This window comes from Sphaeramia orbicularis, chromosome 6 (assembly GCF_902148855.1).
Source record: "Sphaeramia orbicularis chromosome 6, fSphaOr1.1, whole genome shotgun sequence".
NCBI lineage: Eukaryota > Metazoa > Chordata > Actinopteri > Kurtiformes > Apogonidae > Sphaeramia > Sphaeramia orbicularis.
Genome location: NC_043962.1, coordinates 20185815 through 20211155, shown reverse-complemented (window position 1 = coordinate 20211155; position 25341 = coordinate 20185815). Strand labels below are relative to the sequence as shown.

Here is a 25341-nt window from a genome sequence, read left to right as displayed (position 1 = left end):
GGAGATTTCAAAAATAGTTGGCGTGTCCATAAAGACTGTTTATAATGGAAAGAAGAGAATGACTATGAGCAAAACTATTACGAGAAAGTCTGGAAGATACTATTAAAGAAGAATGGGAGAAGTTGTCACCCGAATATTTGAGGAACACTTACGCAAGTTTCAGGAAGCGTGTGAAGGCAGTTATTGAGAAAGAAGGAGGACACAAAGAATAAAAACATTTTCTATTATGTCAATTTTCTTGTGGCAAATAAATTCTCATGACTTTCAATAAACTAATTGGTCATACACTGTCTTTCAATCCCTGCCTCAAAATATTGTAAATTTTGCTTCCCCACCCTGTATGGACTTTCATTTGGGTCCATGACCTTTGACCTTGACTGAATTTGAAGGGTCCTCAAAGTCACCAATGTTGACATTTCAACTATCTTCTTCTCAAAAACCACTGGTCAGATTTGTTTTTTAGATAGATAGATAGATAGATAGATAGATAGATAGATAGATAGATAGATAGATAGATAGATAGATAGATAGATAGATAGATAGATAGATAGATAGATAGATAGATAGATAGATAGATAGATATGTAGCATCCTTGGGACAATGTCTACAAAGTTTGTTCACATTTTTGAGATTTTTTTTTTTTTTTTGGATGAATTTTTTTAAATAATACAAATTTTCCTTTTCTTACAATGGTCCGTATTTGATGGCTTATAAAATGGGAATGCTTTGAGATACCAATATAGTTACTATTGAGTACTGATAAGAAGTCATATATGGACTTACATTTCATTAGTTGAGTTATCCTCAAGTGAAAGTACCACCCACTTCCCCTGCATCCAGACCATAGGGCTCTAATATGGCGCCAGAACATGACAACCTCGCAAATTCAAGTTGTTATTGATTTTTGATAGAACATGACAGTGAGCTACAGGGACGTTGTGTGTTTGTGTGTGTGTCAAGGTTATTATCGTTAACAAAAACTAACGAAATAATGAAAACTAGAATTGTAAAAACATTTTCGGTAACTGAAATAAATAAAAACTATAAAAGAAAAAAAACATAACTAACTGAAACTGTATTGTGTGTTTACAAAACGAACTAAAACAGATAAAAAAATTATGGTCTTTGTCAACATCGGATTGATATGAAATCGATTTATTTCCCTCAAGAAATTATCTCTGCTGTCACCATTTGACAGTTGACGGTCCATCACTTGTGGTTTCCAGTCGTCTTCTGGTCCCCACTCTACCTGGAAACATGGAGACTAAAGTTGGGAGAAAACAGAGTCCTGTTTGGGATTTATTTGAATACGACGGCAAAGAAGATTAAAGACATAAAAAAACTGTAACTAAACTAAAACTAAGCATTTAGAAAATAACGAAAACTAATAAAAACTACCAAACCTGCTCTAAAAACTAATTAAAACTAACTGAATAACAGAAAAAAAGTCAAAACTAAATAAAACTAAACTATAATGAAAAATCCAAAACTATTATAACCTTGGTGTGTGTGTGTGTTTTAATACTGAGATAAACCAAAAAAGTCTCCCTTGTTCCCCCTGTCTTTTTGCCTCTACTTCCAGGACTCCCCATCAGCTTTACCAGCCACTTGAAGAATGTCCGTGTGCAGGAGAGAGGCAAAGCCCATCTGGAGTGTGAGATGAGCTCCAAGGACGTGCACATTCGCTGGCTGAAGGATGGAAGTGATATCACAGCCAGCCGCCGTTACATCTTCATGCACGAGGGAAAAAGGGCAGAGGTTATCATCGAGGACTGTGAGCTGACAGATGAGGGACAATACACCATCGTCTGCACTCAGGACAACGACACACACGAGTATAAGTCTTCTGCGTATCTGACAGTGGACGGTAATGACGACTGCTGTAGTTCAGTGGTACACACCGGCCTTTTACATCCATTCTCTATTACATAGGTGTCAAACATGTGGCCCGGGGCCAAAACCGGCCCGCCAAAAGTTCCAATCCGGCCCGCGGGATGAATTTGCAAAGTGCAAGTTAGGGCATCGAACTCAAAAATATCATAATTACCTATAAAAAATAATGACAAGATCAATTTTTTTTCTCTTTGATTTAGTGCAAAAAAACATTAAATTATGAAAATGTTTACATTAACAAACTATCCTTTAACAATAAAATGTGAATAACCTGAACAAATATGAACAACCTGATACATCTAAAGAAAATTAAGTGCAATTTTAACAAGATTTTGCCTGTTACTAAATGTTTTCTGCCTTTGTAGATCTGATCTGTAATGCATATGTATAAATGATAAATTGAGGCATAATATTGATAAAACTGTACTTATGTTTCTTAACAAATTAAATTTTTTTCAGGTTATTTACATCATTTTTGTTTGCATAGTTTGTAAACATAAATATTGACATAATTGAATGTAATTTTTTGCTCTAAAACAATTTGGAGTTGTCATTATTTATTGGCTGTCATGCTATTATTTTACTGGTCCGGCCCACTTTAGATTAAATTGGGCTGAATGTGGCCCCTGGAAGAAAATGAGTTTGACACCCCTGCTCTATTAGTATTACAGACTAATATGTGCATTTTTTCTGTTATGCCGTCAGAGCGTTTTGCCTCGGTGAAGAGTGGTATGTCAGATGCTCAGTGTCCTACGGGCTCCCCTGCAGAGCTGTGTGTAGTTCTAGATGATGAAAAAGTGGATGGAGTGTGGCTGAAAGATGGAGTGGAGGTAATGACATGATACCACAGGACTTCACTGTTAATTTTGTTTTAAGACTTCCAGCCTATAATCTATTTAACCCTTTCATGCATAGTGGTCACTACAGTGGACAACTGTTCTCTTGTATATTCATAGATTTTATTGTTTTAGTTCCATATCAGTGAACACAGTGGACACTCACACTGCAAAATTCTAAATCTAACCAAGTGTATTTTTGTCATTTCTAGTCCAAATATCTCATCACACTTAAAATCAGACAGAATCACCTAAAGAGGAACTTTACAGTGAGATATAAGAACTGATTTATAGACAATAGATCTGCACAATCTGATTTCAACTAATCTGACCAAGAGCATTTTCACTTGTTCCACTGGCAGATTTTTTTTTTTTTGCTTGAATTCAGCAAAAAATGTTCCTTTTTAGGTGATTAATTCTGATTTTAATTTTTACTAGATATTTTGACTAGAAATGAGAAAAATACACTTGGTAAGATTTAGATTTTTGTAGTGCATGCACCATCCCTTACACTGCAATTCATACTGTTTCTGTAACTTTACTGTTCTAGATAAACCTGATCTGCACTAACATGTTTGAGGGTAAATCAATTGCTTGCTATTGTTATTAAATAAATAAATATAAATAAATATAAATATAAATAAAATTTGATTGATTGAGGGATTTAATTGGTTTTCCCCTGTAAGTCGCTTTGGAAAAAAGCGTCTGCCAAATGCGTAAACATAAACATAAACATATTAAAAGTTTTTTTTTTTGCATATTATTTCCATGATGTGAGTAATGACTAGTTTTTGTGTTTGTTAAAATGTGAGAAAACATCAGATTAGCAGCATTAAAAATGTTTTCATTTCATAATTTTCTCACAGTTTATCGGTAAATATGTTTCTTTGCTTCAAAAATTAAACACATGGTGTCCAGCTGAGTGGATATTTTTGCAACTCCATGAAAACAGGTTCATAAAAAAACAATGTGATTGAATTTTTTTTTTTTTTTTTTTTAATGGCTAGAAGAATAAAAACAATCAGGAAAAAAAATCTTGATTAAGGCTCTTATAATTCATGCATGAAAGGGTTAAATAATCAAATGTGTCCATTTTTGTACCATTCCTACCACTAATAAATAAGTAAATAAATATATGGAAAAATACAATTGTAATATTTAGTTCATACACCATTTAGTATCACACAAAGAAACAACCAATAATCAATAACCAACAATCAATAAATTAACATAGTAGCTGACTATTTCATTCACATACATTTTTGTATCATGTCAAAACAAGCCAAACAACAACAACATCATTAAAATAATTCATTGATAATTGATACAGTGATGCTAGTTTAATCAGTAAAATCACTTTTCATGATCATATGTTTCCTCAGCTAATCTTTCCCGAACATAAGCTGGTCTTAATTTCTTCGTGAAACTGCTCCAGCTACTAATCTGATTTACAAATGGTAGTAGGTTGTTCCAGGATAGCACAGTCCAAGTACAGTTCTGTTTAATCAAAGCATTTGTTTTTGGTAAACATAACAAGAAAGGACCCATAAAGGCAAATCTAAATTTGTGTGTTTACTGTACATGTCAGTCTCTCCTCTAGCCTCGTCCGTAACAGTCTCGCATTCATCTGTCTCACAATGTTGATCATTGATCAGTGAATGCTAAGTCTAGCAGCTATATAAATAAGTAAGCAGGTAAATATTTAGTCATATGGCACTAAAAAGACATGGTTACAAAGTGCTGCACATATATAAGTAAGAGATGGTAAATCCAGTAAAGGTCATGTGTTGTTTTGTTTTTTGTTCTTGTTTTGTTTTTCATATTTTTTTGTGTTTTGTTTTATTTTGTTTTTTCCCTTAATAGTGGGTGGGAAGGGATGATGGTTAATTATGGTTCATTCATAGAAGCCGTTCTGGCCTAGAATAAAACTGTTGTTGTTCTCAATATACATTGTGTAAGACAACTTCCTATGACCTTTCAACTAGAATACCTGGAAACATTACACATGTCAGATATTGCTATGTGTGTACAAAAAAATCCAATAAAAAAGATTTATTTAAAAAAAATCATGGGAAGGAATGCTTCTCGGACCAAAAAAGAGTTTGTTTGAGGTGCTTTTTGGAAAAAGGGATTCATAAAGTAGATATCAAACTGGAAGAAAAATCCAAGGCACTCTCTTTAAACATTAAAATGCCTTTATTAACATGGCACGGTCATATCTAGACCCAAAAAACACTTCTACACGTTTCGGCTTCAAGCCTTCATCAGGAAGTCAAAACAGTTTCGATATTTTAATGTTTAAAGAGAGTGCCTTGGATTTTTCTTCCAGTTTGATATCTAAAAAGATTTATTTAAAAAGAAAAAGTGAGAGATGAAATGAAAGTGCATAACTAATCAAACAGGCATCAAATTTCAACATACATGCACAATAAAAAATACATCCTAATATGACTAAACTAAGTAAATATCAGGCAACACACAAACTAATTAACCAAACTGTAAATTTTCTTAATTCTACAAAAACACCACAAAGATTTTGGAAATTCTGACTCATAGATAATAGGTATTTGTATTCTTGTATTCTGCTGTGTTTTACAGATTTCAGGGCTCAGTGGGGTTCAGGTGGTCAAACAAGGAGCTGTGCACAAACTGATCTTTAGTGGTGTGACAGATGCCCATGAGGGAAAGTACACCTTCAGAGCCAAGGGAGCAGAGAGCGAGGCTGTGCTCACCATCGCAGGTGAGTGAGTTAGGCTACGTTCACACTGCAGGCAAATGTGGCCCAAATTGGATTTTTTTGCCCATATGTGACCAAGGTTACAATAGTTTTGGATTTTGAATTATAGTTTAGTTTTATTTAGTTTTGACTTTTTTTTCTCTGATTCAGTTAGTTTTAATTAGTTTTTAGAGCAGGTTTTCTAGTTTTTATTAGTTGTCATTTTTTTCTGAATGCTTAGTTTTAGTCTAGTTTAGTTTAGTTTTAGTTTCAGTTTTTTCATATATTTTATCTTCCATCCTATTCAAACAAAATAAGTGAGGTTACCCTGGACACTTTATTTGGGGGTCAGGTTAGGGCGGCTCTGACTGAGCACAGACACAAACATATGTACAGTACCATGGATAAATTCCCTATAGCAGGTTGGAAGGGGTAATGTAGGTGGGGGTGTGATCCATATATGTCACTTACATGAAAATGAAACTGAAACTTTCCATACTTTCACCATTGGCCTCCTGACTTCTATACCTGTTATACCGCTGATCTTAGATGAAATTTTCCCGTTTTATCCTATATCAACATTGACAAAGACAAAAACTAAAGGAATTTTTATACGTTTTAGTTAGTTTTGTAAGCACACAATACAGTTTCAGTTAGTTATCATTTTTTTCTTTTGAGTTTTTATTAATATCAGTTAATGAAAATGTTTTTTCAATTTTAGTTTTCGTCATTTCGTTCGTTTTCGTTAACGATAATAACCTTGTATGTGACCTGTATCTGATCTGTTAAAGACAGTTTGAACAGCACAAGTCCAAGTTTTTCAAATCCGACCCAGGCCACTTTCATATGTAGTCATAAATCCAATACGTATCTGATTTGCGACTTTAGTCTGAACAGCCAGGTCGCATTTATCTAACCTTTACGTCACTGAAATGCAATGTCACAACTGTGCATCCCAGGAGAGTTAGTTCTGTAAACACCCTGTGTGCCTGTGTGGTCATGTATACGTCATGACCTCCTTTGCACATTCGGGTCACCTCAGTGTCACATTCAGTTCATGCTCAAAACTGACAGAAGTCACATTTAATGTGTAATATAAATGAGCACACAAAAAAAAATCAAAATTCACCAAAAAATCCAGATTGTGCATTAAGACCTGGTGTCTGAACGTAGCCTTAGTCTAGGTGTGTGTTTCATATTCAAAACCACCTATTTTCCATTCACTTTGGAGGATATAAGTGTGTCGCTTTAATTTTTGCACAATATACACTGGTGTATTTTTTTTATTCCTCGGTGTCTTTAAACCAGGGGTGTCAAACATATGGTCATGGGCCACAACCGGCCCAACAAAGGATCCAATCCAGCTCAGAGAATCAATGTGATATGAAAAAAATTATACAGAAGAATCATCTCTTAAGTCATTTTTTGACAGAAATGACTCAAATACTCAATTTCTGGTTAGGTTTTTTGTGTTTCCTGAAAAATCTGAAAAAAAAAGACTTAGGCCATTATTTTAAGAAAGTGATGATATATTAAATAACATATATTTCAGTTCCAGATGCCTGTTAAATGTTTTGTGCCTTTATAGATCCATTACAATCTGTAAGTTGTGTCCATGTATGTGTGTAAATGATAAACTGAAGCATACTGTTGTTAAAATTCACTAATTTTTCTGAAGAAATTTCAGGTTGTTTATGTTTGTTCACATTTTTCTAATGAATCATTTTTAGATGTGAACATTTATAATTTAATTTACGTTAGCTCTAAAACATAGAGAAAAGTTTGGAGCTGGACATTATTTATAGGTTATAGTTTTTTTTTATAGGTTATTATGTTATTATTTTACTGTGGCCCCTGAACTAAAAAGAGTTTGACACCCATGCCCTAGACCACAGGTGTCAAACATGTGGCCTGGGGGCCAAATCCGGCCCGCCAAAGGGTCCAGTCCGGCCCTTGGGATGAATTTGTGAAATGCAAAAATTACACTAAGATATTAACAATCCTTTTAGTTCAGGTTCCACATTCAGACCAATTTAATCTCATGTGGGCAGGACCAGTAAAATACTATCATAATAACATATAAATAATGTCAACTTCAGATGTTTCTCTTGGTAAATGTAAATATTTTAATGTATTTACACTGAAACAAAGTATAATTTTGCAAAAAATCTGAATAATCTAAAATGTCTTAAGATAAGTAAGTACAATTTTAACAATATTCTGCCTGTTATGAAATGTTTTGCGTGTTTGTAGATCCAATGTGATCTGTAAGTTATAATATACATGTGTAAATGATAAACTGAGGCAGAATATTGTTAAAATTACACTTATTTTTTCAGTTTGTTCATGTTATTTACATCTTTTGAAAGGATAGTTTGTAGATGTAAACCTGTTCATAATGTAAATTAACTTTAATTAAATTAATTTTTTCGCTCTAAAACATAGAGAAAAGTTTGGAGTTGACATTATTTGCATGTTATTATGTTATTATTTTACTGGTTTGGCCCACTGCAGATCAAATTTAGCTGAATGTGGCCCCTGAACTAAAATCAGTTTGACACCCCTGCCCTAGACGGTAAAAAACATTAACAAAAACAATTTATATTGTATTTAAGCAGAAAACAGTGACATCTACACCCACAGATCCAGGAAAATATATCACCTTTACTTCACAGACCCTCCGGAAATAGATTCCTCTGTGCTTGACTTGTTGGGGGCCCGGCCTGTTACTGTGAAGGCGGGCCAGTTAGCCACCATTAAGATCCCCTTCAAAGGTAGACCCCCTCCCAAGGTAACCTGGTTCAAGGATGGTGTAGAGATCATGGAGGATGAGAGGACCAAGATAGAGAGGACAGCTGACGGCACTTCACTGGTGCTCAGCAGGTGGGCAAACACATATGGAAATGAAAAACAAATACAAAGCACCAATAAGACACAGTTTGACAAAGGCTGTATGGTATTCTTAATGCTTCGTCTGTTTAACCAGGTGTGTGAGAGAGGACAGCGGCGCAATAATGCTTCGTCTGAAGAGCGACTGCGGCACTGCTGTAGCTAACCTGCACCTCAATGTGATCGGTGAGTTACAATATGTCAGGACTTTAACCCTTTCATGCATGAATTATGAGAACCTTAATCAATATTTTTTTTCCTGAGTGTTTTTATTCTTCTTTAGGCATGAAAAAAAACAACAACAATGTGACTGAAATTTTTTATGAACCTAGTTTTCATGTTACAAAAATGTCCACTCAGCTGGACACCATGTGTTTTAATTTAATTTATTTATTTTTTTCAATTTAACCTTCATTTAACCAGGTAAGTTAGTTGAGAACTGATTCTCATTTACCGAGAGAATGACTAGCAGCACAGGTTGCATGTACAAATGAAATGTATTTTTGAAGCAAAGAAATATGCATTTACTGACATACTGTGTGAACACTATGAAATAAAAAAATTTTCAATGCTGCTAATCTGATGTTTTCTCGCATTTTAACATATTGTAACACTCTTTATTACTTACTCAGATAATATGCAACAAAAAACAACTTAAAAAGAACTGTTAATTACAGTCTAATAACAATTGGCAATTAAGTTTCATTCAAATATGTTAGTGCAGATCAGGTTTATCAAGAACAGGAAAGTTATAGTAATGGTATGAACTGCAGTGTATGGGATGATGCAGAAGCGTCCAGTGTTGGCTGATATGGAACTAAAACAACAAACCCATGAATATACAAGAGAACACCTGGAGAATGGCTGTCCACTGTAGTGACCACAATGCATGAAAGGGTTAAAGAGGCAATTTGTAATATTAAGGATTGTTAGCAGAGCTTTCTTTTGCACAGGGTTTACGTGATATTACACAGCACAGCACATGTTTTTTACTCTTTGTGAGAACACACGCACCTGTGGGCACACACAACTTTATTGTTTTTCCACACGTGAAGGCCATTCATTAATTACAGGTCACATGATCACATCACGTCACACTGGTTGCCATATCAACATACACAGACGTTCTGCTAAAATAAACCAATATCAAAATGGGAGCACAACTCTCAACAAGGATAAAAAATGTACTTCATCTGTCATCACAGGAGAGCAGCATTTTACCAGAAATTTGGTTTTGACCGCTAAATCTGTGGAACTTGAGAAAACATTCCTGTTCGGGTGTTTTTACACTGGGTGTCTGGATCCGTGCTGTACTTGGATACGCTCATACCATTCCTGCAGATGTTGTGTTCACAAGAATGTACCACGGCCCGTGCCCGAGTACGATTGGGTGTTACAGGGCCGAAACAGCATGTGGCGGTGTGGAAGGAATTCTGTAGCTATCCAACAAACGCGGAAGTGACAAACCTTTACGTCATCAACCGAGCGACTGTTCTGTTCACAGGCGATACTTTTAAATCTGTCAGCCTGTTTGAGGCAAACAGAAGCAGAGCGACCTTCAGTGTCCCTGATATATTACCAAGTACACAGGTGTCAAACATGCAGCCCGGGGGCCAAATCCAGCCTGCCAAAGGGTCCAGTCTGGCCCTTGGGATGAATTTATGAAATGCAAAAATAGATATTAAGAAATTAATCATTTTAGTTCAGGTTCCACATGCAGATCAATTCGATCTCCAGTGGGTCAGACCAGTAAAATTCTGTCATAATAATCTATAAATACTCACAACTCCACATTTTTCTATTTGTAAATGTAAATATTTTCATTTATTTACACTAAAACAAAGTATAATTTCACAAAAAATGTGAATAATCTAAACAAATATGAAAAACCTGAAATGTCTTAAGAAAAATAAGTGCAATTTTAACAATGTTCTGCCCGATATTAAATGTTTTGTGTATTTGTAGATCCACTGTGATCTGTACATTATAATGAACATGTGGAAATGATAAACTGAGGAAGAATATTGCTAAAATTACACTTATTCTTTCAGTTTGTTGAAGTTATTCACATTGTTTGAAAGGGCAGTTTGTAGATGTAAACATTTTCATTGTTTAATTTTACTTTTTTCACAGTAAAACATAGAGAAAAGTTTGGAGATGACATTATTTATATATTATTCTGTTATTATTTTACTGGTTCGGCCCTCTTCAGATCAAATTTAGCTGAATGTGGCCCCTGAACTAAAATGAGTTTGACACCCCTGACCAAGTGGTTCGGTCAATAAGGTGAGCCCGTGCCCCTCAGATCCGAGGCTTTTTCAGGAGTGCCATCTATTGTCTCGTGGTGATTTAGTCACTTCCGTTCTCGGGCACGGATTGCTTTCACATTGCAACGTACCGTACTGGAGTCCACGCAGTCCGCACCCACGACTACCTTCTCAGCTGGACTTGGGTACGCTACTCGTGCACGGAACGTTTACATTCACATTGATAAAACTAAGTGGACTTTGGGGTCAAACATACTTGGATACAGACTGGAGTACACAGTGTTTAAACGCCCTTAGACACATCACCTGTAGTTTATATATTGTAGCTTGCTTGTCAGTATTCAGCAAGATTGTCATAGTAACAACAGCCACAATAAAAACACAAATCAACTCTACTTGAAATGTTTTTGGTATGATTTATTTCATCGAAGATCTGAATTTGGGCTGTCCAAATAAGGCCAGCTAATTCATTTTCTATATAAAATTGCATCAGTATTACCGATAACTGGTCTGAATCTCACATCCAGAGTGTACCCCACCTTTGCCTGTTGGTAGCAGGGATAGGCTCAGGTGCTCCCACAACCCTCACAATCACTGAAAAAAAGAAAGTGGATGTAGGTGGTTGGAATCTCATATCACCAGCTGGTACCTCTTTTCATATTGGACAAAAGGCAGAATGACTACATCTCTTAGAAAGTAGTATTATTAGACAGCTAGTTGGTAAGAGAGCTAACTTCAGTACGTATCACTGCAACATAGTGCTAATCTATCTTTGACATCAAAGTTTAGTTGGCTAATTAATCCATAATTAATCATTTTACTCATTTTAATTTCAAAATTCATAATATTTCTCTCTGTTTAACCATTCTTTAGTGATTTATTGCCATTTATTATAATATTATCCTCTCTATTCAGCATTTTTCAGTGAAAATCAGGTATTTTCTTATATTCAATTCACTGATCATATAGATGTATGAAAGCTCAGTGTAAATTCTAACATTATAATATCAAAACAGAAAAAAAAGTTACTTTCTCCACAAATATATCATTAACTCAACATAAAAACAAGTGTCTCCATCAACTGTCATTTATCGAACTACATGGGTTTTACTGGAGAGTATCAAAATAGAAAAAAAACTGAAGTAATGGTGACTTTTTCAGTAAAATATAGCATTAACTGGACGTAAACCAAGTGTGTCCATCCACTGTCATCTATCCAACTCCATAGGTTTTACTGGTGAATCAATGTTGTAGAAGATGACGGTGTTTCCATGTTCTCTATGGAGCCTCTGAACATCCAAATGGGTCATATCTGATGACCATGAAAAGATGACAAACTGCATTTTACACCAGTTATTTACATATATTGATAGGATTAGTGGATCAATAGGCATTTAAAATTTTAGATCAATAGATACTTTTGGTCAGCAGTGGATGTTTGGGTCTTTATGGATTAACCCTTTCATGCATAGTGGTCACTCCAGTGGACAGTTGTTCTCCAGCTGTTCTCTTGTATATTCATGGGTTTTGTTGTTTTAGTTCCTTATCAGCCAACACAGTGGACACTAGTGCATCATCCCAAACATTGACATTCAGACCATTACTGTAACTTTGCTGTTCTAGATAAACCTGATCTGCACTAACATGTTTGAGTGGAAATCAATTGCTTGTTTTTAATGCATGAACTATGTGCCGGTATTGTTTCATTCTATTTATTGTCTTTTACTCCTATTCTGTTTCATTATTATATACAGCACTTTGGGACAGTAGTGTGTGTTTTTAAGTGTGCTATATAAATAAACCTTGACCTTGACCTTGTTATTGTTAATAGACTGTAATTAACAGGGGTTTTTTTTGTTTAACCAAAAATATATATATATTTTTTTGCATATTATCTCCATGAAGTGAGTAAAACATCAGATTAGCAGCATTAAACTCTTTTTTATTTCATAGATTTTATGCAGTATATCAGTAAATACATGTTTCTTTGCTTCAAAAATTAAACACATGATGTCTAGCCAAGTGGACATTTTTGCAACTCCATGAAAAATAGGTTCATAAAAAAAATTTTAATCACTTTTTTTTTTCCATGCCTAAAGAGGAATAAAAACAGTTGGGGGGAAAAATCTACATTAAACTCTCGTAAGTCATGCATGAAAGGGTTAAATGTTTTATACCAAAACTAGAAGGACTCGGAGAGCGCAGACCTCCGCCAAGGCTGATCAGTGGCCCCCCCCGTGGGCCCCCCCATGCCAAGGAGGTTATGTTTTTGCCAGGGTTTGTTTGTTTGTCTGTCTGTCTGTTTGTCTGTCCGTTAGTGTGCAACATAACTCAAAAAGTTATGGACAGATTTTGATGAAATTTTCAGGGTTTGTTGGAAATGGGCCCCCCCGTGGGCCCCCCCACCCCCGATCACCACCAAAATTTAATCATTTCTTCCCTTTCCCATTTCCAACAAACCCTGAAAATTTCATCAAAATCTGTCCATAACTTTTTGAGTTATGTTGCACACTAATGGACAGACAAACAGACAGACAGACAAACAAACAAACCCTGGCAAAAACATAACCTCCTTGGCGCAGGTAAAGATTACAAATTGCCCCTTTAATTTAAGCTTCATCGCTGATGTTTGGTTTACTCATCTTTTACCATATTCTTCAGACCGCCCTAAGCCTCCCCAGGGGAAAGCAGAGTTCCTGGAGCTATCAGCCAAATGTATTAAGATGAAATGGAAGGCTCCTCGTGACAACGGGGGAAAGCAGGTGACCAGCTTTGTGATTGAGCGACGTGCGGCAGGTAAGAAGTCCTGGAACAAAGTGGGAGAAGTAGACAGCAGCTCCACCATGTTCAGCGACGGCAAAGTGGAAGAAGGCCAGGCTTATCAGTATCGAATCCGGGCTGTCAATGCAGAGGGAGTTAGCGACCCTCTTGAGACGGAGGAGGTGCGAGCTGGAGAGCCAATAGGTGAGATCTGATTAAAACGTGTCTTCTTTATCTTCAAAGCCATCATCACAATCTTTTCTCAGCAAGTCTAGTCATTGGATTCTCACTTCACGGTAACACATTCCTCTTGGCTCATTTCATCATCTCTTGTGATTCAGAACCTCCAGGTGCTTCGCCTCAACCCCAGGTGTCAAACATAACAAAGGAGACCATGACTGTGAGTTGGACACCACCAGCCAATGATGGAGGGGCACCTGTTCTTGGCTACATCCTGGAGAGGAGGAAAAAGGGTAGCAGCATGTGGTTGCAGGTCAACAAGGAGCTGGTCACAGGTCAGATTCAAGGCAGTAAATGCTGTGAATTTGAAAGTGAATGCTGCTATGTATTTTGTCGTTGTATACTACTGAGGTACTTGCACTATACATGAGTATCTCTTTTATGCAACTTTATTCATCTCCACTACACTTATTGGCAAACAGTCATGGGCAAATTACGTTTAAAAAGTAATTACTTGTTGTTACTAGTTACTTTCCCAAAGTAATTGAATTAGTAACAGAATTACTCCTTCATAAATGTAATTAGTTACCAGGGAAAGTAATTATTGTGTTACTTTTTTGAAAAAACTTCAAATATGTAAAAGGAAACTGATTTTTGAGCGTGTTTCACAGGCTCAAGGTTCAAGGTTTACTTCATTGTCTCCCATGGGAGAAATTTGGCTTAGACAAGGGCAAAAAATAAGCTGCACTGCAACACATAAAACAGAACACATGTTACTAAAAACACATAGGAACACCCAGGAAGATTAGCTTGTCACTTTGGTAGTAGCTAATGAGGATCCTTTTAAACATTTTAAACTTTAAACATGAAATACGTGTCCGATCATAAATAGGTCATAAATAAAAAGTTAAGGGTTGTTATATCAGAAACAGATAAAACTGAATAACAAGTGACTTTTTCAGCGAAGATATCAGTAACTGAACATATAAACAACTGTTTCCATCCCCTGTTATTTATCAAACTCCATGGGTTTTTCTGGTGAATTAATGTTGTAGAAGATGACGGTGTTTCCACGTTCACTTTGGAGCCTCTGAACGTCCAAATGGGTCATATCTGATGACCATAAAAACATGACAAACTGCATTTTACACCAATTATTTACATAAACTGACTGAATTTGTGGATAAACATTGTACATAAGTAGATGGTTTTGGCCGACGGCAGATGTTTGGGTCTTTATGTGTTCAGCTAAATATACTCTCTATAATTCTGTTTAGAACCACAGGGAATTGCATTGTCTCTAAGCAAGCCTGTTTTTCTGAGCTCGTGGAAAGCTGTTTATTGAGAAATATGTGGCTCTCACAGGACGGAAACACAAGAAAAACATATCTTATGATACATTGCTGTAAATAAAATTACACAGCAGTATGTAAAGTTGTATCTGTATCAGTAAATAGATGCAGCAGTAAACTTAAATGAATCCTAAATGTCAGTAAAACACAGATAGGTGCATTTTGTTTCTCAATAACTACTTTCACTTTTCATAATTATCCAGGCCCCCGAAACTATTGGTTGAATTCATACCAAATTGGGTTTATAGATTGCCAGTAACCCATAATAGATGTCATTACATTTTGGGAAAAGTAGGTCAAAGTTTCAATTTTTTATTAATTTTTTTAATCTTTTTTTTTTTTCCATTTACTTAGAATGGGCAAAATTTATCATGTCTGTAGCAGCAGAACTATTAGTTGAATTCATACCAAACCGGGTTTATAGATTTCCAGCGACCCATAATAGATGTCATTACATTTTAGGAAAAGTAGGTCAAAGTTTATATTTTTTATGAATTTTTAAATATGTTTTTTCTTCTCCCATTTACTTATAATAGGCGGAATTTCAAATGTCTATAAAAACATAACTTTGGTTTCAATTTACTTCAAACTTTATACATACATAGATACATTTGAGCTGCTGACATCAGCATGTGCATAGACATGATGACATCAGCTGGATTGATGCCAAAATAAGTTACAATATGCGCAAGGGGCGGGGTTTGTTGTGCCTGGTCCCACTTGTTACAGTCTTTTAATCAAGTTAGTTGTTTCCTTGTAGTGAAGTATTTTCATAGTGCCTATTTGTTCTTCAGTAAAGGATCAAGATCACAGGTGTCAAACATGCGGCCCGGGGGCCAAAACCGGCCCACCAAAGGTTCCGATCCGGCCCACGGGATGAATTTGCAAAGTGCAAGTTAGGGCATCAAACTCCAAAATAATATCATAATAACCTATAAATAATGACAACACCAATTTTTTCCTCTTTGACTTAGTGCAAAAAACAGTAAATTCTGAAAATATTTACATTAACAAACTGTCCTTTAACAATAAAATGTGAATAACCTGAACAAATATGAACAACCTGAAATGTCTAAAGAAAATGAAGTGTGATTTTAACAAGATTCTGCCTGTTACTAAATGTTTTGTGCCTTTGTGGATCTGATCTGTAATGCACACGTATATAAATATAAATGATAAGTCGAGGCATAATATTGATAAAACTGTACTTACATTTCTTAACAAATTTCCTTTTTTTCAGGTTATTCACATCCTTTTTGTTTGAATAGTTTGTAAATGTAAATATTGGCATAATTGAATGTTATTTTTTGTACTAAAACAATTTGAAGTTGTCATTATTTATTAGCTATTATGCTATTATTTTACTGGTCCGGCCCACTTCAGATTAAATTGGGCTGAATGTGGCCCCCGGAAGAAAAGGAGTTTGACACCCCTGATCTAGATTCATCTTCCATCACTAGTGTTTACATTCAATTCCACTTTCTACTCATGGCTCGTTGCTGTTAGTGTCTGTGTTAACACATTTTTCTCTCATGTCTGTATTTACAGTACATATTCTGTATGTGGTTCCATTTTTCTATTGGTCTTATCACTTCCAGACACTAAGTTCATGGTGGATGGGCTGGTGGAAGACGTGGAGTATGAGTTTAGGGTCATCAGTGTAAACCGGGCTGGATCAGGCAGTCCCAGCACAGTTTCCAATGCGGTCCAGGCCAAAGATCCAATACGTAAGAGCCGTCCACTGCCTCCTTCTTTTCTCTTCCTTCTTTCCTCATAATATCCTTAATATCAAGATGATGTTATACAAATAAAAACCTAGCTTTCCTTTTTTAGGAGCCCCTGGTCTGGTAAGGAACCTGTCTGTGTCTGACTCCACAAACTCCTCTATTTCCCTGAAGTGGACCCCTCCAGAGCAAGGAGACGAGCCTTCGGGCTACATCCTAGAGGTCCGCCCTGAAAATGCTAAAGAGTGGACAAAGGCCACTAAGATCCCCATCACTGGTACTGGCTTCACTGTGGGAGGACTTCAGGAGAGGATGAAGTACCACTTTCGAATCCGGGCTGTGAATGAAGGAGGGGTGGGGGAGCCTATCGAGCTGTCGGAGGGAGTATTAGCCATGCCTCCACCTGGTAACAAAGCAGCGTTCTCTTGCACATTTTATGTTTTTCTTTTTTCTTTTCTTTTCAGTGTGTTTTTTTTATTTCCTTCTACACAGTGGCACCCAGGTTTGACCTCCAGGGAAAGCTGAAAAACCAGGTGGTGGTGAGAGCAGGATCAGCACTCTGCCTTCATCTCAGCTTCTCTGTGAGTCCAACCCTCTCATTTCTAACTTGCGTGAAAAACTCAGTGTAAGAAGCATTCACATCCTTAACTGAAGTAAAAGTTCCAGTGTATTCAGGTAAAAATACTGTCACCAATCCTACTCCAGTACTATTTACTGAAGTAGGATTTGATGACAATGACAAATATGTACAGGGTGTCCCATAAGTCTCCATACATAGGAGACATAATACATTCCATACATATACAGGGGTTGGACAAAATAATGGAAACACCTTCACCTCAAGATGATAATGCCCCAATCCATACAGCTAGAATTGTTAAAGAATGGCATGAGGAACATTCTAATGAAGTTGAGCATCTTGTATGGCCGGCACAGTCCCCAGACCTCAACATTACTGAGCATTTATGGTCAGTTTTAGAGATTCAAGTAAGACGTCGATTTCCACCGCCATCGTCTCTAAAAGAGTTGGAGGGTATTCTAACTGAAGAATGGCTTAAAATTCCTTTGGAAACAATTCACAAGTTGTATGAATCAATACCTCGGAGAATTGAGGCTGTAATTGCCGCAAAAGGCGGACCTACACCATATTAAATTATATTTTGTTGACTTTTTAAGGTGTTTCCATTATTTTGTCCAACCCCTGTATGGTTCTAACATGTATTTCTTTATATTTCCTCTTTATAGTTCTTCAGCAGACGCGCATTGAAATATGTTCCCGACAAAATGGCAGTCATATAGAGCATATTATATAAATAAAAATGGTTTATGTCAAGAAACGTTTATTTTTCCGATGTATGGAGACTTATGGGACACCCTGTACAATGAATAACCCTTTATAGGGCACTCATTGAAATACTCTGAAATTCCAAATTTCAACTTTAGTGTGCTATTAGACATCGTTATCTGCCTCCTCTTGGCATAGAACATCCGCGCAGCACTTGGTAAAAAGTAAAGACATGAAACAAAACAACTGTTATAGTCATAAACTGACAAAAATCACTCATATTCACTATTTACAGCTTCAACATGTCCATAAAATCCCTCTGAATCACTTTATAATGTTTCTAAAAACCAACATGCTTCTTAACTTCACTGAGGCACAGGATTGACCCCATTTTTAATGTTTAAGGAAATTACCAAAAATAGTCACTTGCTCAATAAAGGGTTAATAGTGAGGCGTCAGTGTTGTTGCTGCATGTTGCTGTTGCACCTGCAAGAGGTGGAGCTGGTTTTAACTACTTTATATAGAGTCTTATATTCAAGGGCTCCAGATAAATTTAATGGTTTATCACATGATTAATGAGAGATGATAGTAGGAAAAAAATATGCTTTTACAGAAATCTTTTTATAGTGTTTGCACTTTTTGCTCTAATTCTTGGATTTTTAGAGAGATATTGGATGATTTGGATCAAACATTGGGAGTTTTCAAAGAAAAAAAAAATATTTAGTGTAGTTGTAAATAATTCATAGACATTGAAGTGGCATAAAAGGGCTTACTTGCTTCCAATTTTTTTCCTGTTTGACTTGGACAAACATTTTAAGGTGAGCTTGACTGCTGTTTTCTGTAAGATGTCAGCAGCCACATTAAAAAAAAAAAAAGTTGTACTTGTTTACTATCAATTGCATTTTTTTTTTTTTATCCTTTATTTATTTTATCAACATATTTTTTATATACATATATTCATAAGAAACCCAGCCCTGTATATTTAATTTCTACATTTGAAAAATATGAATGAACCTATTTCATATTTTATATACCTCATTTTATATGAAAACCCTCTTTTTTTAGTGTTGGTACTGATAGAAATGGTTCCTTATTCTAAAGTTGAAGCCTATTCTCCAATATCTTTGCAGTATGGTCTGATAAAAAGGCATTTAAACCAGTTATTTATTAACTATTTTTGTTGTTATCATTATATCTGTCCAAACAAATGTACCTTTAGTTGTACCAGGCATTAAAATGAACAAGAAACTGAAGAAAACAAGGGTGGTCTAAAAATTTTTTCCACGACCGTATAATGGAAATAGTCAAGCAAAGTGCCTCAGATTTCTGCTCCCATGCTTCCATTCATCATAAACTCCTGCTGTTCCTCTATCACTGTCCACAGGCTTCACCTCCACCAGTGGTAACCTGGTTTAAGGATGGGGTCATCACCACAGGACGGGAAGTCATCACCAAGAGCAAGATTCACTCCCAGTTCCTCATTTCCTCCTCTCAGCGATCTGACTCTGGCGTCTACCGAGCTCACCTCAAGAACGACTATGGAGAGGCTCACTATGACGTCAACGTCAAGGTCACAGGTCAGTGTTCTGTTTATTTGATTTATACTGAGCATCGTCCAGTTCATCCTCCTCTATCCTCCTGAACTCTACTCCCTCCATCAGACTTTCCTCGACCCCCCAGAAACCTCCGCCTGGTGGAGGAGGTCCCGGGTACGGTGACCCTGCAGTGGGATCACACCCCGGATCTGGCTGATGATGATGAAGGAGCACATTATGTCATCCTCAAGCGAGATACCAGTACTACATCCTGGTTCACTGTGGCTGAGCGTGTGTTTAGCAGCAAGTACACTGTCACTGGACTGCTTCCTGGGAGAAAGTACTACTTCAGGGTCATTGCACAGAATTTTATTGGAGACAGTGACCCTTTGGACTCAAAGGAACCTTTCATCATCGTCAAGGAAAAAGGTAAGAGGGCAAGGAGGAAAAATGGCTTTATCTACCACATAAAATATATGAGATTTCTTATGTTATATACCCCTGATTTTGTAATAATCTGAATTTATTGAATTTCACTTTGGACATCAATTAAATATCTGTATCTGAATCTGTAATTGGGTCCATTCTGTAATTAGTTCATACTGTGATAGTACTTTTTCTGAGAGCTGTAGAACATGTTTACCTCTGACCTGAAGCCCCTGTATTTGTTCCTAAATATGATGAAACTCTTGGTTATTTTATGTGGCTACTTAGCTGTAGGTCCTTAAACATCCTTCCATTTTAAAGAAAAACAAATACTAATCTTTATCTGTCAGTATACCAGTGTTTTTCAGCCTTGGTTGAACGATAAGCTGTAAGCTATTGTCATCATGCGGCCTCTGGCGTCGTCATCGTCTGTCATCGTCATCTGTCGTCATCGTCTGTCGTCGTCGTCTGTTGTTGTTGTCTGTCATCGTCTGTCGTCGTCTGTCATCGTCGTCGTCTGTCATCATCGTCTGTTGTTGTCTGTTGTCTGCCGTCCGTTACAAAACTTTCAGTCGTCTTCTTCTCTGAAACTACAATTCCGATTGACTTCAAACTTGGTATACAGCTTCTTTATAATGATGTCAACAAAAGTTAGTGAAATTATTTGGATCCGGCTCTGATTCTGGATTTGGTGTGAGTTTGAAAAATTTCCCCATTATAAGAGATAGGAAGTGCCGGTAAGCTACAGGGCCATTGGTCCTATTTTTTATTTAATTTTCCCCTTTTCTCTCTTTTCGTTCTTCCTGGTTGAAATCATGGTTCCCCTAGATTAGTGACCTTTGATACTGTAATATACACAATATAGATTCAGACCGGATTATTACCATTTTGTTTTTATACTTTTATTACAGATTTTATTATGTGCATTATCTATGTATGGATTTTTATGTATTTTTATATTGACTATTTTATTGTCTATAAGTATGTAAATTTTTTTCACTCTGTTCTTCTGATTATAAGACTGCATCAGCGGCCTTCGCTTAAAGGAGTATGCTTCAAGGTCACGTCAGGTGAAGCCGACATTCCTCCTGCCACTGAAGGACCACGCTGTTCGCAAAGGCCACGACTGTACCATGAGCTGTGCCTATCAGGGCATGCCAACTCCACAGGTACATAACACACATCAGTGCATTTTGTGTTTCCAAGGATTTAGCAGAAAGCTTTACACAGTACAGCTGCACCGATCATATCATCTTATCAGTGTACCATTAGTCATGGATCAGTGGTGTGATCCAGCCTCCAAACAGTAATTTTGTTCTAATCCCCATATGTAGGCCTGCTGGTTTAAGGGAGAATCAAAGATCTCTCAGTGCTCTAGGTTTTGGCACAGCACTGCTAATGGAGTGTGCACGCTGGTTATTCCCACCTGTGGAGCCAATGATGGTGGAGAATATACACTGGTGCTGGAGAATCCACTGGGGACAGCCAAGTGTTCCTGCAGCTTGGTGATCTTTGGTAGGTTCTGCAAAAGGAAAACAGGGAATGGAAGGAAAGAGGGAGGGATTTTCATGCATGGACAGAAGGATAAAACTGATGGAGCACAGGTGTCAAACCTGTGGCCCAGGGGCCAAAACCGGCCTGCCAAAAGTTCCAATCTGGCCCGCGGGATGAATTTGCGAAGTGCAAGTTAGGACATCAAACTCAAAAATAATATCATAATAATCCATAAATAGTGACAACACCATTTTTTCTCTTTGATTTAATGAAAAAAACATTAAATTATGAAAATGTTTACATTAAGAAAACTATCCTTTAACAATAAAATGTGAATAACCTGAACAAATATGAACAACCTGAAATGTCTAAAGAAAATGAAGTGTGATTTTAACAATATTCTGCCTGTTACTAAATGTTTTGTGCCTTTGTAGATCTGACCTGTAATGCACATGTATAAATGAAAAGTCAAGGTATAATATTGGTAAAATTTTACTTATATTTCTTAACAAATGTCTTTTTTTCAGGTTATTCACATCCTTTTTGTTTGGATAGTTTGTAAATGTAAATATTGGCATAACTGAATGTTATTTTTTGCACTAAAACAATTTGGAGTTGTCATTATTTATTGGTTATCATGCTATTATTTTACTGGTCCGGCCCACTGCACATTAAATTGGGCTGAATGTGGCCCCTGGAAGAAAATGAGTTTGACACCCCTGCGATAGAGGGAAGGGACATGGGGGATAAAAGGATTGAATTCATAGAGGTATCAAACTAATGCTTCACTAAACCTATTTTCTGTCTCTCCTCATGTCATCTTGTCTCCTAGATAAGGATGACAAGAGCCTGCTGGAGACCCTGAGTGACCATGCCAACAAAGAGAAGCTTATCTTGTAAGATTTCTGTGACCTGCTACCATGACAGATGCACTTTGAGTGGCTACGTACCCTTTTCTGCTGTTGCTACACTGGATGGATTGGAGTTTTACAAATATACAAGTCACATCCTTGATTCTCACCCCCAATTTCTGTTTCTGACTCATTTTTATTCATCATAATGCTGTTGTTTACCTCTTTCCTCCATGGTTTTACCCACAGTTCACTGCTCAGTTCATGCATCAAATGAACACTAGGGGTCAGACATGTTCCTCTTGATATAAGGCATTTTGCTGCAGGAGCAGATTATTATACTTTGTCTTGTGTTGGGGGGATTTTTACTGATTAGTCAGATCAGTCAATAAGAGAGATTGTCCTTCCTCTTCTGGCCACAAATTATTTTCTCTCCGTAAAGACATTTGCCTTTTTCTCCAAGGCTTTCATTGCTGTACCAGACCTAATGCTATGTCAGATGGAATGGAGCGTGTGCCTGAAAATAAAATCCATAAACAAAAATCCTTTCATTACAAAGTACATTGCTCAGCCTTTACACACTAATCAAAAGTTTGGGGGTGCATTGCATTAGTTGTTAATAATGTAATTAGTCAAAAATCTCTGTACCCTTTTGTGGTTCCTGCTGGCTTACTTCTCTAATCTGCATACCATAAAACTAACATTACGGATATTAATCCAGCCTTTAGCCTTTATCAAATGTAATCCACAGTTCATTTTCCCAGACCTCCATGGTGCATTGTTCAATAATAAATACCCAAATGCCCCAAAATATGGAAAAGAATCCATCGCTTTTGTAGTAATACCCCCATTCATCTAATACCGTCCGAAAGCATTAGGACATACTTTTGTACCCATTCTTTAATCCAGAATTATTGGATTTCAACTAAAAATGAGCTTAAGGTTTAGGGGTGTTATCATCTACATTACATGAACTGTGTGGCAACTGTTATCATTTTGGTAAATAAGGTGGTGACACCAGATTTTAGGAAAGAGAAAATAGTTAAAGAAGTTAAGGTTGATGGAAAAAACAGACCTTCTTCTTAATGCGTGATTGTGGTGGATGTTATTTCTGTAACCTGTTGACTATTCAAACCACAGACACCCTCTTAAAACCTGCATGAACTTAAGCAATTTTCAGTTCTTGCTTGTGTCAGTAGGTTTTTTTGTCGTCGGTCTGAGCAGTGAAGCACATGATTAAGTGGACTGAGGTCAGGTGACTATGCCAGAACATTCCACAGTAAAGCAATTATGAACTTCTTAGCATATTGTCAGTATATGTGCAGTCAAAGTGTGCCATTATATGATCCTGAAATTATTGGACTGTGAGTTTAGTACTGTCCTCAAACATCTATTTATTTAGTTTTTTTTTTTTTTTTTTAATACTTAAACTTACCACCACCACCCCCTCTTCGGAGGACAACTTTCTTTTTAATTACAGCTTGTTTTTAAGCAATAATCTCCAACTTCATATTCACATGTTATATATGCATATACATAGAGGGAGGACTCACACAGACGACAGTGTACAGCAGGGGTCTCAAACTCATTTTCCTTCAGGGGCCACATTCAGCCCAATTTGATCTCCAGTGGGCCGGACCAGTAAAATAATAACATAATAACCTATAAATTATGACAACTCCAAATTTTTGTCTTTGTTTTAGTGTAAAGAAAAAAAAAATTAAAATACTTACTTTTATAAACTATCCAAATAAAAACATGTGAATAACCTGAAAAAACTGAAAAATAAGTGCAATTTTAACAACATTCTGCCTCAACTTATCATCTCTATATGTGCATTATGGATCAGATCTACAAAGACACTAAACACTTCATAACAGGCAGAAAATAGTTAAAATTCAGCTTAATTTTCTTTAGACATTTCAGGTTGTTCATATTTGTTCAGGTTATTCATGTTTTATTGTTACAGGATAGTTTGTAAATGTTAATATTTTCAGAATTTTGTGTTATTTTTTGCACTAAAAGAAAGAAAAAAATTTGAAGTTGTTAATTCAAGATTTTTTGCTTAATTCAAGATTTTTTTGCTAAATTTAAGATTTTTTTGCTTAATTGAAGATTTTTTTCTACTTAATTGAAGATTTATATATATATTTATTTATTTTTTTGCTTAATTCAACATTTTTTCCTTAATTCAAGCTTTTTTTTTTTTTTTTTTTTTTTTTTTGCTTGATTCAGTTCAAGACTGTGGAATTTTTGACTTGACAAAAACATCCCACAGGCCAGATTGGAACCTTTGGCGGGCCGCATTTGGCCCCTGGCCCGCATGTTTGAGACCCCTGGTGTACAGGGACAGGACGAGACAAGAGAGTGGGACAAAACAGACATAAGACAGTGGGACAAGCCAGCTAAGTGGTTGCTGTTGAGAACATAAAACATGTGAGACACATAACAAGTCAGACAAGTATTTATTTAGTTTATTTGTCTCAAACTTTGAAGTACAAAAAAGAACTAATAAAACAATAAGAGCAAGAAGTCAATTACATATGCACCCATCAATGGTCATTAATCACAGAAAAACGTAGCGACATACAATAAATTTAACATAAATGTACGTATGAATCAACTCATAAACAGTTTGAGAAGGGACAGAAAGAAGCAAAGGCTTATCCAGTCCTGCCCCTTCTTTACTCTCAGTGTCAGATTCATAACCAAATATAATTCCTTCATCGGCTATCTATCACATCAAAATAGGTAACAATGAATAATAATAACTGGTTATATCTGAATCTGATATCTGAAGGTAGGTTTTTGTTGGAGTTGCTCAGGAAAGTGGGCCTGACATCTCGTAAAGGCTGCCCATTAGTAGTGAGTGTGGTCTGCAAAGGAGCTGCCAAACGACCAGAAAGAGGTTACAACCCTTCCCCATCCTGACGTCATTATGCTGGTTCACTTGAACTCCATTTCTATAGAGCCACCAGTGGACAGGCAGTGTCAGGTTGCCGGGTTCAAATCAACTAACACCGACAGGCACTAAACTGACGTCAGTGTTACCTTCTACCTCTTCGTTGCTCAGCAAACAGACAATAAGGTGGAAGTAGTTTGGAGTCAGTGCCTGAATGGTCAAGCTGTGAAA

The 25341-nt window shown here is 36.5% G+C and overlaps 1 protein-coding gene across 1 annotated transcript in view; it reads left to right on the top strand.

Annotated features, from left to right (window-relative positions):
• The window catches only part of LOC115420724 (immunoglobulin superfamily member 22-like), a 39578-nt gene extending 16919 nt beyond the window's left edge, over window positions 1-22659 (top strand). Inside the window, 15 exon segments of the mRNA XM_030136196.1 lie at window positions 1583-1867; window positions 2599-2723; window positions 5328-5469; window positions 8121-8328; window positions 8432-8520; window positions 13263-13565; window positions 13703-13876; window positions 16492-16620; window positions 16727-17023; window positions 17110-17198; window positions 19287-19479; window positions 19564-19866; window positions 20884-21032; window positions 21198-21378; window positions 22190-22659. Coding sequence (XP_029992056.1) covers window positions 1583-1867; window positions 2599-2723; window positions 5328-5469; window positions 8121-8328; window positions 8432-8520; window positions 13263-13565; window positions 13703-13876; window positions 16492-16620; window positions 16727-17023; window positions 17110-17198; window positions 19287-19479; window positions 19564-19866; window positions 20884-21032; window positions 21198-21378; window positions 22190-22257 — 2735 coding nt within the window. The 3' untranslated portion in view covers window positions 22258-22659.
• The last annotated feature ends 2682 nt before the right edge of the window (window positions 22660-25341 follow it).